Source organism: Meles meles, chromosome 14 (assembly GCF_922984935.1).
Source record: "Meles meles chromosome 14, mMelMel3.1 paternal haplotype, whole genome shotgun sequence".
NCBI classification, from domain to species: domain Eukaryota; kingdom Metazoa; phylum Chordata; class Mammalia; order Carnivora; family Mustelidae; genus Meles; species Meles meles.
In genome coordinates this window covers 75,599,813-75,615,248 of record NC_060079.1, presented here as the reverse complement: position 1 = coordinate 75,615,248, position 15,436 = coordinate 75,599,813, and the positions used below count along the sequence as shown (strand labels likewise).

The following is a 15,436-nucleotide window of genomic DNA, read 5'->3' as shown; positions in this document are numbered from 1 at the left end:
TCTGTCTCTCATGAATAAATAAAAGCTTTAATTAATTAATTAGTTAATTAATTAAATATCTGAGAGCAAAGGAGGCTTCAAATCTGTGACCTGAAAACCAGAGGTCTCTTGCCAAGTTTATCTGCAACTTCCCCAGGACCAGCCATGGGCTCAATTACAGAGGAGAGGGTTTGGGGGCAAAGGGGCAGTGTGAATACCATAACTCCAAAACGCAAACCTGGGTCTCTCCGGGTCGCTGGCCATCCAACCGCTTGGAAGCCCTCCCCTAGCAGCCCCGAAGGAGCACACACAAGGAGGACAGACATCGGGGCAAAATCTGGGTGGTACTCCTATTAATGATCACAAATTTTCTGTTCTTATGGGGGTACTTTACAGGATCCCATTTTTTGCCCAAGACATTACAGGATTCCATTTTTTGCCCAAGACACTGCACGAGAACAGTCCCAAACACCTACTCCCCCTTCTGCTAAAGGCCGGTTCCATTCTGCAGTAGATCTTCCCCATCTTGGCCCCCCCAAAATACTCCCAAGGCCTGTCTTACTGCTACTGAGCAGGCTATGGGCAAGAAAAGCAGCAACAGGCACTCACTGCCCATCTGTGATCTGACCTGGTCTCACAAACTGGTTAAGTCACAACGCGCCACTGCCAAAGACAGACATGTAAATGGGGACACCCCCACTTCCGATTCATGTCTCAATTGTTACTGTTTGAGTAAGATGGATATTTCTGATCCAAATCCGAGCGGTCTGCTGCATTGGAAGCTAACTCAGAAATCCTGATACACCACAACAGTAAACCCTCCCCTTGGGCTGCCTTATTTTTTATTTTTGTTTTTTGCTTTGTTTCTGGTATCCAAGGGCTAACAAAACAACTGTGCCCCTAATGACTTTATTTTACGCTTCGGAGTCAAGATGGAAATTGTGTGACATTTCGGCAGCTCTCAGCCTAAAGCGGGCAAGTACCCTCTGCCATTATTCTGAGAGAAGGTGTTTTTAATATTTTTGTTCAAGGATATCATAAAGATAGACATTTTTAAAATTACAGTAAGTTACAAAAAATACTGCCTTGATTAGAAGGCCCTCATTTTATGACGGTGCTAAATATACAGAAAAATAGATATTCTTCCAACTGACATTAAAATCAGTCGTGAAAATATTTTCAGAGGGTGGATGACCACAAAACCAAAAAACAAAAAAACCCCAACAGACTAAAGGCATATCAAAGTCATTCTATCGACTGTTTTCTGAAGTAAATGGGTGACTCTCCATAAGCCACTCCTACTTCGTTTACTGTTGGGTCTGTTTGCGTCTATGCATTTCTATGCATTTGATAGCCTGTTACCAACAATCCCCTCCCCACATGTTAAAAAAAAAAAAAAAGCTACTGTACAATCATTTAAAAAATGACTTTACTGCCACATTTAATGTCAAATACTGTGTAACAGACCCTGAAAGATATGAGAAACTTTTGCTGTGTGAATCCAAACAAAAACAAAAAAAAACACAGCCTCTGTGCTCAGGGCGGGGAAAGACTTTCCCACAGGAAGCTGAGTGCATTTATGACTTCTAAACAGCACCCCCCCCCACATCATTTTGCCCTGAGGTTTTGTTGTTGTTTTTTTTTTTTAAACTCTGTTAAGATGGTTTACCTCACAAAACACATTTATTAATTATTATTTATGTGATGCTTTTGTAGAACACATTATTGCCAGGCCCAGCTTTCTAAGATTTGTCAGATTTTACTTAACCTAAATATAAAAATTACAGATTACTGAAATCTAACTATTAAAAAAAAATTCAAAGAATTTGCAATTTGTCTCTTTGGTCCTGTTTTCCTTGAAAACACACAGAGAGGACTGATTCCATTATCTTTCTACCGATAAAAGTAGAACTTGGGCTCAGCGATTGTTGGTACTAAGCACAACACAACATGCCCCGCGGAGCTAAAATAATTTAAAACCGCAAAACTTAAAAGTGACCAGTATTCTTTTCTCATAATGGCCTCATGTAAGTGCTCTGCCTTTGGTCAAAGGAGAGTTTCCTGGCTTTTAATGACACAAGGCCGATCTAATTATAGAAGTTGCCCTTAAGAGTCCACGATGAAACTTCTCCTCCTGCATTTGGGGAAGGTATTAGCGGTCTGGGACACTTCGCAAATAATAACTCAAGAGAAAACACTATTTTATCAAAACACAATGGCACAGAATAAGAAAGGAAGTCGAGCAGGGACCACAAGTGGCATGGGAAGCTGGAGAGAAGAATTAAAGAAAGCAGGCACTCTCCTTGACCAGCCTAGGCATGAGCGTGCGAAGAGCATTCCTTTCTGGGTAAGGCGAACAGCACAGACCTCAGGAGCCAGTTTGCTAGGGGTACACCCCCCACGACTGACTTTAAAGGACTACATAAAATAGAGGTCCCATTACACCACAGTAACATATTTTTAACAGTTAGTTCTCAAATTAAACCCTTCTCGAATACCCACATTTAATTATTGGTGGTGGTTTTCAATATCTGAGCTATCCCAATGAACCAACGACTAATACCACATTGTTCCAATTTACTAAATGCCTTGCTTTCCCACATTAAATTATTAGCCAGGAAATGGAAAGTATGAAGGCTAAACCCCCTGGTGTCTGGAGAAGCTAGCCCGGGAGAAAGCAGTTGCTGGAAACAAGGAGGCTGCAGGCTCCCAGTTCTCTGCCCCAGGAGGGCTCCAGGGAGCCTGGTGCCAAGGGGAGGCACGAGATCGCAATCTGAGCCCCCTCCTGATCCCCCTTCAGGTTTTGACTCAGGTGTTGGAAAAATAAGGATTTCAGTTACACACTTCTATTTTTTTAAAGTGCAACTGTGATTTTGTAATTAAAGCTGCACAATTAGGACTGACAAGCTCAGGATGGCAGCCTATGTAGCTTCTAGAAAAGGCTTAAGAAGAAAAGTGGGGGAAAAAAGCAAAACCCCAAAATAACACACCACGTTATTTACCAACCTACGCGTCTAGTTGCCAGAAGATTCCACTGACTGCTCTGATGATGCAGCGTGAGAGGGCAGGCAATTTTTTAAGGATTTTTAAATTTATTTTAGGGGCTCCTGGGTGGCTCAGTCATTAAGCATCCGCCTTCGGCGCAGGTCATGATCCCAGGGTCCTGGGATCGAACCCCACATTGGGCTCCCTGCTCAGTGGGAAGCCTGTTCCTCCCTCTCCCATTCCCCCTGCTTGTGTTCCCTCTCTTGCTGTCTCTGTCAAATAAATAAATGAAATCTTTAAAAAAAAAAAAAAAAAAAGGACTTATTTATTTATTTATTTCAGAGAGAGAAAGCTCGCATGTGTGTGCAGGAGGAGGAGAGGAAGAGGGAGAGAATCCTCAGGCACACTCCCCGCTGAGCAGGGGACTGTCTGGGGGCTGCATCCCCCAACCCTGAGACCATGACCTGAGCTGTAGGCAGACGCTTAACCGACTGAGGCCCCAGATACCCTCTTAAGACAGTCTTACTGTGCACTTTCTCCCACGAATGTCAGTGCCCTCAAAGTGAAGATAACAGTTCACAGCTACTGAGCCTCTTCTGTGCTTTTCTAGAAAAGCAGGTGGAGTCTATTTCGGTATCCTCAGGTGAAAGCAATTGTTGGAGTCAGCTTTCTGACGTCGCTTACCAGTTTCAGGGCCATTTATTTAAGCAGCTGATTGTTTTTTCTTGATTTTCATTTATTTTAAGTATCTTTCTAGAAGGCAGTGCCAACTATATGAGTTTTTCTCGACCTTATTTTACTTATGTTAATATAGAAACACAGAGGCAGTTTTAATGCCTCTTTACAGGAGAACATGTAAACTCCTCACCAGAGATAAAAAATGGAATCACCATACCATCCTTCGAAGATGATCATGTTTGGCTATTATTTTCCAGCACATAAAGAAAAATGCTAGTGTCTAAGTGTTCCCTAGAAATCTGGTTGCATCTTTGTTTTCTTCTTATTTTTGCTGCAAATCCACAGAGACTTCTATCCATGTTCTGTGAAATGCATGTATCCCACTATAACAGCATGTTATCGTGAGACTAAATATGTATGAAAATATTAATACAGCCTTGATTTGTGCCTTAATGTCACAAGGTCGAGATGAAAAGCTTCAAACTGTGATCCTACATTACATGTATCAAGTAACAGGAGGGCTCTGATACTACACAGTCTATGGCATTAACTTTCCTTAGTTCCCTTCCCGTTTATTCCAGAAGTCACACAGAAAGTTCCCATCAAAGGGTTATTTCTTGGTATCAGTTCTTCAAGGATGCTCAAAGCCCAGTTTAAATAAAAGTTTAAATAAAATATTGCCAAAATACTAAATTCGCCAATTAACAGAATGAATCGGGCCTTATTTCTATGCTAGTCCCAGGTCTTTGGGAGGGGAGGCACTCAAGAGATAGTGTTACCAACCCAACTCAAATGCGCAACAGCCGGACAGGGAATGCACACAAGCTCTTCCGCTTTTCCGTGGGGGAACAGCAGTCAAGAACGAGCTGCACGGAGCAAGGTCACGCCTCAGTCCACCCGGTCCCACAGACAGGCATGGTCCTTACCATGTCTCCAGGCTTGACAGAGACGGCCACCACCACGCCAGGCATCGGGGAGCGCAGAATACTGCTTGTGTCCTCAGCCACTTTTTCCAGCATAAATTTGTTCAGTTCTGCAGCCAGTTTGGTTAAGATACGCACCTGATACTTAAGGGAGAAAAAACAAACAAACATAAATGAGTTTCAAGGAAGAACTTTTCCTCAAATGTAGCATCCATGCAGAATCATTTGCAGCCTTGAAATTTAAGTGATAACATCTTTGAAGTCAAATGGTTTTGAATTATTGTACTTAAAACCAAGAATACATTTGTTTCTGGCACATGTTGTGGGTAGGAGGATTTAGGAAGTTTCTTTAAATAGAAGTAACTCCAGTAATTAGTGACAAACAGTAGTCACCTTTTCTCATTATGAGAAATATCTCAAAAGTCTGTAAAGAAAACAGTGAGAATTTTCCTTGTATTCCTTTCACCGCTTGTAAGCATCTCTGGCCCCCCTACCGCCGCCCCCACCCCCCCAATCCTAGGAGCTGTCTGGGTCAGCCAGGAGAGGGGTGACTCTGCGAGCAGCTGCCAGCAGATGGCAGCAGACCGCTGTCTCGCGCTTTCCACTCCCCTCCAGAACGGCTGCGCCACCAAGTAGTTAAGACAAAGGGTTTCAGTGTTCGTTTGGGGCAAAATAATATTTAAAATTCAATTTTCTTCTAGGGACACAATATGTTAGATGCACTACAGGAAAAGCTAGCTTTCTTTTTAGGCACAACGTGAGGCAGCCTTTCCAAGGTACCAGGACGGTTAGGGTAGATCAGGATGACAGAATGAGTATCCTGAACACTGAGAGACAATAACACCAAGATTGCAAAACCGCTGAAAGACACGTTGCGCACAAGCATTTCCATGAAACCTTTTGTAGGGGGCTCTCAAACAATTACGGGCATTAAAGGGAAGTTCAGTCCAACAGAACATTCTAATAAAGGAGAATGTCTGCCCCTGCGAGAAAAACCCCTCCCCATCTCTGTGGCCAAGTATCAGAGCCACGGTTCGGTCTGCCCAAAAAGAAACAAACCAAAGCGGTTTGAGGAGGTGTTCCTCGGGGAAGTTGAAACCACCACCTGAAGAGGTTTGGATTCCCAGCGGATCGCATCCCCCAGGGGTAAGACAGACACAACTTCCAGGCGGCTCCATTTTGTTGGGGGAAAAAACGCTGCCCTAACTCAAAGCTTCCTGTGGGCATCCTGACCGCAGGGATGCAAAAGCAAAACAGAACTCACCCCCCTCATTCTGGACAGGGATGGGGGCCCTCTCTGAGCCTGCTCTTTGCAGGGTCTATTCCAAAGGGGTGGGGGAAGGCCCCAGGAGAGGCAGATTTGCCACTGTGACAGGTTGACTAATAACATCTTTTGCATGTTTCTTTACTCCTGAGTGTGTGTTTTACAATCAGGACATGCAAGTGTCTGCCAGTTTCTGAAGGATATGATCCTTAAGTGAAATTACTGTGCAAATAAAAGCTTTTTGCTCCTATTAAAATTCATCTGAGTCATAAGTGGCAAGGGAAAAGCAAGGAAAGTGCATTCTGCTGTCAGTCTAATACACAATTCTGGGCAAGAGGGACTATTTATCAGCAATGAATTGCACCTCAAAGTCTTTCATTAAACTATGGGGGAGGTGGTGGACAGCGAAAGAAGGGAGAATATAATTGTACCAAATTGCATAGTTTTCATATCCGGGCTCCGTCTACCTTGGAAAATAAAATCCAACATCACTAGGAGGAGGCGAGTGAACACAAAAGTCAATTCTCTGGCTGTCGGCGCCCTCCGCCGCTCCCTCCATGCGACTGGCCAGCACTGGGCCCAGATGTCCAGGTTCCATGCAGTACCCAGACTGATTCCCACCTCCCCTGGTCCCTTGTTCCATTTGACTTCAAAATAAGAAGTCAAAATTCAAGGAAAGTATCTTTCTCCACTGAGGATAATATGATTTCTCACATTTCACCACAGTGGATAGACTTAAAAACTAATTTTAGCTATATCACAAACAAGCCTTAATATAAATAAAGAGCTAAGATTGTACCCAGCTCCATTTCTCCCCAGAAATGACAAGATCCTGCCTAAAACTGGATCCTTTTACTATTTTTATAATTTTCATATCTTTTGAATTCCTTTCTCCGTGGGACTCCTGCTTTGCTTGGAAAGAGATGTAAAACAGCCACAAAACTCAACGCCTTCAGATGCAGTCTTTGTTACTGATGAGATGTTGCTTTTCCTTTTGTATTTGTTTATTGTTCTTAAATCTGTCTGGGGGATAAGCGACTTATTGTAATCACAAGCGAAAAATAACAACGGGGTAAATGCCTCAGGAGAGGCCTCGGTGCGAAGAGTTGGCGAAGAAACGACCTTTCTGAATATAAAAAGAGGAGGCAGCAAGAAGGTTCTCTTTTTAAGATTACCTTTGATGTTGTCCTGACCCCTTCGGCGTGCCCACACAAACAGGCCTATTAAAACAACGGCTTGGCTCTGGCCAGGCCCGCGCAGCGGCACACGGGGCGCCAGCCGGGGTGGGGGCCTGGGTGGGAACCGGGGTAGGAGCAGGGCGGACACGGCATCTGGGCCCCGCAGGCCCCGCAGAACCACCGGCCTGGTGCGAACCAGAAGAGCTTTCAGATGCCGCCAGAAAAGAAGTAATTTAACAGTGTTCACTAGGGTCTTCAGAGCTAATGATCAAAACTGCTACTTATTGGTTTCTCTGAATTCTTAGGGGGCACAGGCACAGCAGCCAACTTGCTGAAAGAATTCAGGAAAATGCCCTGGGATGCACCAAGGAAACCCTGGGGTTTTACTCTAGGCATTTAACAGCCCTAATGGGTTCGGCGAAACTTTCCTGGAGAGACTGGATTCTAACTTGTTACTGTTTGCAAGTACGGAAACCACAAACTGGATGCTTCCGGGGTGGGAGTCCAAGATCAGAAAGATTAGTCGAGGGGACATGCAAGTATAATCCTTTGAGGCCAGAAGGGGCTCATGCTGCCAGGTCATGGGGGATTAGAAGCTGCTCCGTGCAGGGCCTGAGGCGGACTCGCTCTGGGTTCATGAGCAGACGGAGTCTCACTGTGGTTGTAGGGAGGTGTTCCCCAACCACAGTCAAATGATCAAGTTCTCGAAAAACAGCTCACAGGGTGCCTGGGGGCCTCAGTTATTAAGCGTCTGCCTCTGGCTCAGGTCATGATCTCAGGGTCCTGGGATGGAGCCCCACATTGGGCTCTCTGCTCAGCAGGGAGCCTGCTTCTCCCTCTCCACTCCCCCTGGTTGTGTTCCGTCTCTCACTGTGTCTCTCTCTGTCAAATAATAATAAATAAAATCTAAAAAAAAAAAAAAAAAAAAAGCAGCTCACCATGTAAGCAAGTGCTGAGAACAGGTGCTCTCCAGACTCCACGCAGGACAATAACGGGAAGGACCCAGGTGCCATCTAATGACCCAAGCCCGGGTCTCTAAGCAAATCAACTGTTTGGTGTCTGCAAAGTAAAACCATGCCCAACAAGAAAGTGTCTCCCAACAAGTTCCAAAGGAAGAAAGAGAAGGGAATCATACCAGACATAAAAGGATCAGGACGAAAACTAAAGAGATGGATGATTAAAAGGGACACAACGCAACTGTTCTAAAAATGAACATGCAGGTCTTACCATGGAACCTGAAAAAAGGGCGGAAAGTTGGGGAGCAGGGAGCTGTCAGAGCTGGGGACACGGGCTGGGGGAGCAGTCATGGGTTGGGAGGCATATATACTTTTTGATCACTCAGTTAAGGAAACCACCCTGCAAACGGGCCCGGCCACCGGTGCCAGGCCCACGCGCGCGCGCGCACACACACACGCACGCACACGGCTGTGTGTGCCACGGCCAGTAGAACAGCCGGCGCTGTGGACATGCCCCACTCAGGAGGTCACACAGAACACCCTGCCGCAGGCCGCTGCACCTCCCCAGGGAGCTTAAACCCTCCAGCCTCTTGACATGTCCCACGTGCTCACACTTGCACGATTCCGAGGTCTGTGGGCTCCTGGCAGGATGAAGACTAAGTGTGCTTTGAGTATTTTTCCAGTTGTGACTTCCTCGTCACACAGCGCACCTCTGCTTTCCATTTCTGCGTCGTTCTTCCAAAACAAGGAGTTGGTGTACACTGGCTGAACTGGTCATGGTTTTGCCGGGCAGCTGTGGGCCATCTGGGTCACGGGTGAATGATGAACTTGCCTAGTAATTATTTTCCATCGAGTCCCCTAACACCCTCTCTGTGGACCCTCGCCAAGTCAGGTGGCGGCGCATCTTTTCCGACACAAGGCTCTCTTCTTCTTCAAAGTTTTCCACCTCCTGACCCCAAGGGTCTCCCACCTTCAACTGTGTCTTCATTTCCAGGGTGGCCACGAGCGCTGACCCTCACATGTGCCCCTGGAAGTCTGCTCTCCTAACTCTGAGCTGGGGAGCAACTGTCAGCTCCTTAAAGTGACAGAAACGACTTGCTACAAAACGTGACACTGAGGTGGAATCAGAATCTTAATTCAACTTTGTTTTTCCTTTCCTAAATTCTCTGTGCGCTACACCATTAACACTTGGGCGGGGCAACACAGCAGGGGTTCACCGCCCTGCAAAATGCGTTCCCCTCGACCTCAGCATCGGGCCCAGCAAAGCCAACCCAACCGAACTCTCCAGGAAACATGGAGAATCAGAGCCCGCAGCTCGCAGCTCGCAGCCCTTCTCTGGGAGGGACGCCCGGGGCGGAGAAGGTGAGTGAACAGAACAGCGTCTACGCAGCTGCAGCCTGTTAGCAGAGCTCGGTGACAACTCCATCCGCGCAGTCTCAAGGTAGCTGTCAATCAGGACGCATCATTTAATCCAACAGCACTCGGAGGACTCTCCGGCAGCCCACAAGACAGCAGATCTACAGCTCTATTTAGATCAGCGCCCGGTTGTGTTTACAATGCAGCGGCAATTAGAAAAGATGCAACAGGCAGCAATATTATGGAGATTTCCATTTTGCAGTATTGCCCCGTAAAGTGTGATCCCGCTTCACAGAGTCAGGCGAAATGACAAAAGGCTATTTTCTTCGGTCTCCCAGCTCCGACAGCACTTCATTTGCAGCTATCTATAATTAGATTAATGGTGTAGTGCAGTACAAAGCAGGCCTACTTCACATCAGATAGCATATGAATTAGGACAAACACTTATTTCAATTCCAGGCAGAGAAAGCAATGACTGGGGTATTTAGCATACCCTTTCTGGTGGAATGAGATGTTAATTGTGTACCATTACCTCTAAACTGCTTGCTTGTTGTATAAATCACTGTGCTAATTGATGCAGAGATAGAAATGTAGCCACAGGCAAGAAAGCAAAGGAATGAGGGCTGAAGATGTTGGATAAAGGATTATCGAGTAAAACCATATGGAGATGAGGTTCCTTTGAAACCTTTCCTTTCTGCCCACGAGCACGATTTCTGAAAAGTACAGAAAAACTCTTGTGCTAGGAGAGAAAATGTAATTTTTCACATTCCTTTTTAAAAACACCCGTTTCTTTTAAAAGTTCCTGGCTGTCAGAAATCCAAATGAGAGGTATGTGGAATTAATCTGAATATATATATACTTACACAAACACAGGCTGTGTCATTTTCACCCAAAAGTCAGATCTCCCTACCTGGGTTTTTGGCTCACGGGTTAATAAGGAACACTTGTAAACCACCTGAGGCAGATGTTTCTGTCCCTTCCACAGGGCAAAAATAAATTCTTTCCCAAGACTTCGAGTTGTTCTTATGCACCCAAACAAAACCAAACACAAAACTCTGCTGCTGGCTTACGCCTGTTGCGGGCTCCAGTTATATAGGAGGATTTATTCAGGATGCGAGCCCAGCAGAACCATTCGATCCGCCAGTGAAACAAGGACTTTACACCGTCACCACTGAACACTGACCCCGGACTACTCCAGTTCATGATTTTACATCGACAGTAAGGAATTGGAAAGGAAATCTTTTTTCTTGTTCTTCCCCCTAAAACTAGCAAAATATAAACAAAAGCACATAGCAACCTAAGAGCATGAGTCTTATTATAGAACGCTACCCTTCTCTTTTCAAAATGTCCTATTTGGCACTCAACAGCTCTTATTTGGGTAAAAAATGAGCACAAATATAGAAACCAAATGCTATAGTCAAAAGTCAAACTGTTACAGATCCCCAGCTATACGGGCTCTCTGGAAGTTCATCAATCAAGCGCGTGCACCCTGTGTTATGTGCTCGGGATTTTCTTCATGGCAAAGCAACAGTAAGGTGCAAATTACTGCTGTGCACTTTTTCACAAATCCAGCTGCTTGGTAATTAGCACTGTTATAACAAACTTTTACACAGACGGCAAACACAGTGGGTCAGTTAATGGTTCAAATTCTCAACTTCAGAGTAACAGTTAATCTATCCATCCATCGCAAAGGCACTTTTGAAAGTACCGTGTGTAGCTTAGCCTTGTGAAATCCAAATACCGTAATAACTTGCAAGACAATAAAACAACGTCCCAAGAAACTAGAATGTCTGGTTCCAGTTATCACCACTGAAAGCTGGAGAAAAAAGTCGAGAGCTTCTTTGGGGGGTGGGGGTAGGGGGCGAGTCGTGCCTTCCCGGACCGAGTAGTCTTGACCTATCAACACCACCTGTCCTGCAACTACCAAGTTCACAGCTTAAGAGTCAGTTCACGATGCTAAATAACCACGTGACTATATATATTACTTAGAGGACACTTTATATGATACTTAAATAAATACACACACAGCGAACCTGTCCATGTATATAAAGAAACATCAAGGGTCCCCGAAATGGAAACAAATGCCAGCAAGATAAAGAGCGCGATCTGCCCTAAAGGGACCCCTCCCACGCGTGGGAGGGGACATCAATGGAAGTGCATGGAAGGAAAGCTCTGGGGGCAGTGTGAGGGCCTGCTCCCAATCATTAATCATTGGTTTGGGCCATTTAAACTAGAGCAGTACAGCCCGCAGCAAAACACCGGCGCAGCCGGCCCTCACAAGCTTGTGATGCTGGTGTTAACAGGAGAAAATATATGGTTTCTGATATTGCGACCCAGTTCCCTGGCACTTGCTCCCTTTAATTGAAAAAGGCCGTTAAACGCGAAGTAAATCATTCAGTTAGGTTAGCTGTTTAATGACACATAATTGATAATGGCAACAGGCGGTGGTGACAGGATGCTCCACTTTCAACACCGGCCGCTTACAGTTAGGAATCAATCTCCGCTCCGCGTTTTCGTGGTTCGCGGCCAGGCTGGTCCTTGAACTTGAGTCTTTTGCTGGATGGATCAATGCGCCACAAGGAGACCGGTGGTGCAAAGATCTCATTAAAGACAGTTTTTGAGGCAAGAATCATAAAAACAGAGGTGGGAGGAAAAACAATAAAAATACACAAAGACCAGTTCCGCGACTCATCTTTCGAAGTTCTTGCTAAAAGAGAGGTTTCCTTAGAGAAAAGGACTATCTTAAGACTAATATCAAAACATTTGTGGGAATGAGTAAGTTTGTGTGTAGCTCCAGCTTCTTCCCAAAAGACAATTTCCTCTGAAGAGAAAAATACAGGGACAGCTGTCAATAACACAAAACCTAACCTATTTTTTTTCAATTTTGTTTTTTCATCAGAAACACAAGTCCTTCCAATTCTAATGCCCTGATAAGCAACTTTTTTCTCACAATGCTGAAAATGACTTTGAAAATTAAACATTGAACCCAGAAAAAAATAAAAATAAAATAAACATTGAATCCAGGACTTAATAAATCCTATTTCCTCAGTTGTGTTCCTCTGAGGTCAACGTCCCTGTGATTGGAACCCCTGGGGTCCCAAGATGGATTCAGAAGTGACGGAAAAGAACAAGAGCTAAGTTCCAGGAGGAAGCCTGCCCACGCCCAGTGTGCGGGGCAGGCGACAGGTCCCCAGTGGGTTTCTCAAGGAGTAAGTCTGTGAAAGGTGTGTGTGGGGGGGACTTCCCTGGCGTCCACCGCGGTGAGGACGCTGTGCACAAGTGGGCCATGAAACAGGAGCCCCGCCCCTGCTTCACGCAGGTGCCCGCAAGCCATCTAACAAGCAGGTCCATCCACCACAAAGGTAATTTGCTGGAATAAGTGGCACTTTCCCATCCACAAAGGCAAGTCCATTAACAATGGACTAGAGAGAACTCACGAAATGGAACACGTGCATTCTACTTAGGCAGGAGTCTCTGTGACACATTATGACCACAATGAGTCATTCCTTTCTTTCTTACACAAGAAAAATATTATACATCTTTGAAAGCCTTGTACTCCATTATGTAACAATACCGACACCTGTGAACAGTACGGGCTGTTTCTATTCTGTACCCTGAATTGTTTTACGTAATTACACACTTATAAGGTATTTGGTAAACCAGTAAGAAGGTACCTTTTTAAAGCACTATATAATTTGGGGTACAATGAAGTGTTCTCTTGAAAATCTATAATTAGGGCAGCATCAGCTTAGAGAAAAGTACAGGAAATGTTATAAAAACACAATTATGTAAATAACCACATAGGTGGGGAAGCGTACTGTTTTGCTATGGTCCCCACCCCTCTATTTCCTCTTCTATTTGAATTGTTCTTTGCTCATCTCAAGTTAAAGTAACGTTGCCTATAGAACTCTGGGGAAAAAGACGGGGAGCCTGGCCTTCCCCTGTAAGTTCCTTTTTTTTTTTTTAAGATTTTATTTATTTATTTGACAGAGAGAGATCACAAGTAGGCAGAAAGGCAGGCAGAGAGAGAGAGAGGGAAGCAGGCTCCCCGCTGAGCAGAGAGCCCGATGCGGGACTCGATCCCAGGACCCGAGATCATGACCTGAGCCGAAGGCAGCGGCTTAACCCGCTGAGCCACCCAGGCGCCCCCCCTGTAAGTTCTTAGTCCTGAGCTGGAACACCAGAGGCCTGGGGAATGTGCCAATGCCAGGAGCCATTCAACAATACTCGTGGTTCTACATGTATTTTTTAAAACGATAAAACACTCTCATAATTATGAATTCACTAAAGAAACTCAGAATCTAATAAGCCAAAATATCGGCTTGTATTGGTCAGAAACTTGAAACTAAAATCTATCAAGGCGTGGCAAACAAAACTACAGATGATACTACTGTGTAGTAAACTGCTGGCCAAGATGAAAGCTGAAAACTACAAAAGATCATAGTCTGCCTCCCCGAAATACACCCCTTTGGTGCAAGGATTGTTTTGAGCTGAAAGCAGTTCTCCGTCCTCCCCCTCCTGTCTAAAAGCAGGTGTCTTTGTCCCATACAAGGAAGAGAACTACTCCAGAAGGTACTCTGATCCCCTGAGAAGGCTCTTATCTGCACAATAAACCTTTCTAAAAACCATAGTTATCATACATTTCCTAGTTACCTTCCCACAACTTACCCCTCACCCCAGAAGTTCCCAACCCCCTTTCCTTTGCCTCCACACTATGCTGTCTTTTGTTAAAAACAGTATATATACCAGGGCGCCTGGGTGGCTCAGTGGGTTAAGCCTCTGCCTTCCACTCAGGTCATGATCTCAGGGTCCTGGGCTTGAGCCCCGCATCGGGCTCTCTCCTCGGCGGGGAGCCTGCTTCCCTTCCTGCCTCTCTGCCAACTTGTGATCTCTGTCAAATAAATAAATAAAAATCTTAAAAAAACAAAAAAACAAAAAACAGTATATAGCCCCCAATTCTAAATGTCTCCTTAGGTCCCATTTCTTTGGAATTCCCATGTAGAAGTGGGTAATATAAGCTATTTTTTCTCTTGTTTTTCTGCCTTTTGTCAGTTTGATTTGCAAGGCTCTAAGCCCTGGAATCTAAGAGGACAGAGGGGAAAGTCTTCCTCTCCTGCGCAACCCAACAACCGCTGGTCCAAAGTACTGGGAATCATCTTGTCAGGGAGCAAGAAATTTCTTTTGCCCTTCAAGGTCCTTCGAGCTGTACTAAAGATCAGATGGACATAAGACAGATTAACAGGAGAAAATCAAATTTAAAATTATATGTATGGGCAATCCACACAGACATGAAATTGCAAAGACAGGCAAAATGAGGCAAAATGAGGTATGTCTGTCATGCTGACCACGGAGAAGCGAGTAACAGATCTGGGACCTCAAAGGGAAGGAATGCAACCTTCAGGAAGAATAAAAAAGAGTAAATGTTTGGTAGAGAAATGTTTGCTGGGCCACTCAGAAACAATGGGACATAGAGGGCTTTGATCAAACAGACCTTTCTGGTTCCTCCCTGTCTACCAGACCGAGTTCACAGTATGATGCAGTTATCTATGGGGACAGCTCTCTTCCTGGAGCAGGTCCTCCAACTAAATTTCTTTTCAAGCAGTTGTGGGGGAGGTAAAGAGCATTTCCTGAATCTGCTGGGTTTTGAATAGTTTTACCTCAAAAGTGGCCCATCTTGGGGTAGTCTGCCCTTGACCTCTGCAATCTCTCAGGGGGGCTGCTTAGCAATTTTGTTGTTTAAAATTCTGACATATTTTAGAAGTTTAACCTGTGCTACTAAACGGACTTCTGGCATGTCACACATCATGCGTTACACGGAACATACAATACTGAAGACAGAAGAAATCTGTAAAGCCATGTGGTCAGCTGAGGGAAGAGACGTGGTCACCGTATTAGAGGCAGCAGAAGAGAACGGGAGAAAAAAGAAAGTGCAAGTCTTTGAAGCCAAATGACTTGAATTTTGATATCCCAACTGATGTCATCTTTTGACCAAGTGACCTAACCTCTCAAAACAAATCTCTTCAGGACACCTGGGTGGCTCAGTGGGTTAAGCGACTGCCTTCGGCTCAGGTCATGATCCCAGCGTCCTGGGACTGAGTCCCTCATTGAGCTCCTTGC

The 15,436-nt window shown here is 45.0% G+C and overlaps 1 protein-coding gene across 2 annotated transcripts in view; it reads right to left on the bottom strand.

The window, feature by feature from the left end:
* PCCA (propionyl-CoA carboxylase subunit alpha) overlaps window positions 1–15,436 on the bottom strand; it is a 405,590-nt gene that overhangs the window by 9,955 nt on the left and 380,199 nt on the right. For both annotated transcript variants that reach the window (XM_045978130.1, XM_045978131.1), the window contains one exon: window positions 4,569–4,709. In XM_045978130.1, coding sequence (XP_045834086.1) covers window positions 4,569–4,709 — 141 coding nt within the window. The remainder of the gene's footprint in view (window positions 1–4,568; window positions 4,710–15,436) is intronic.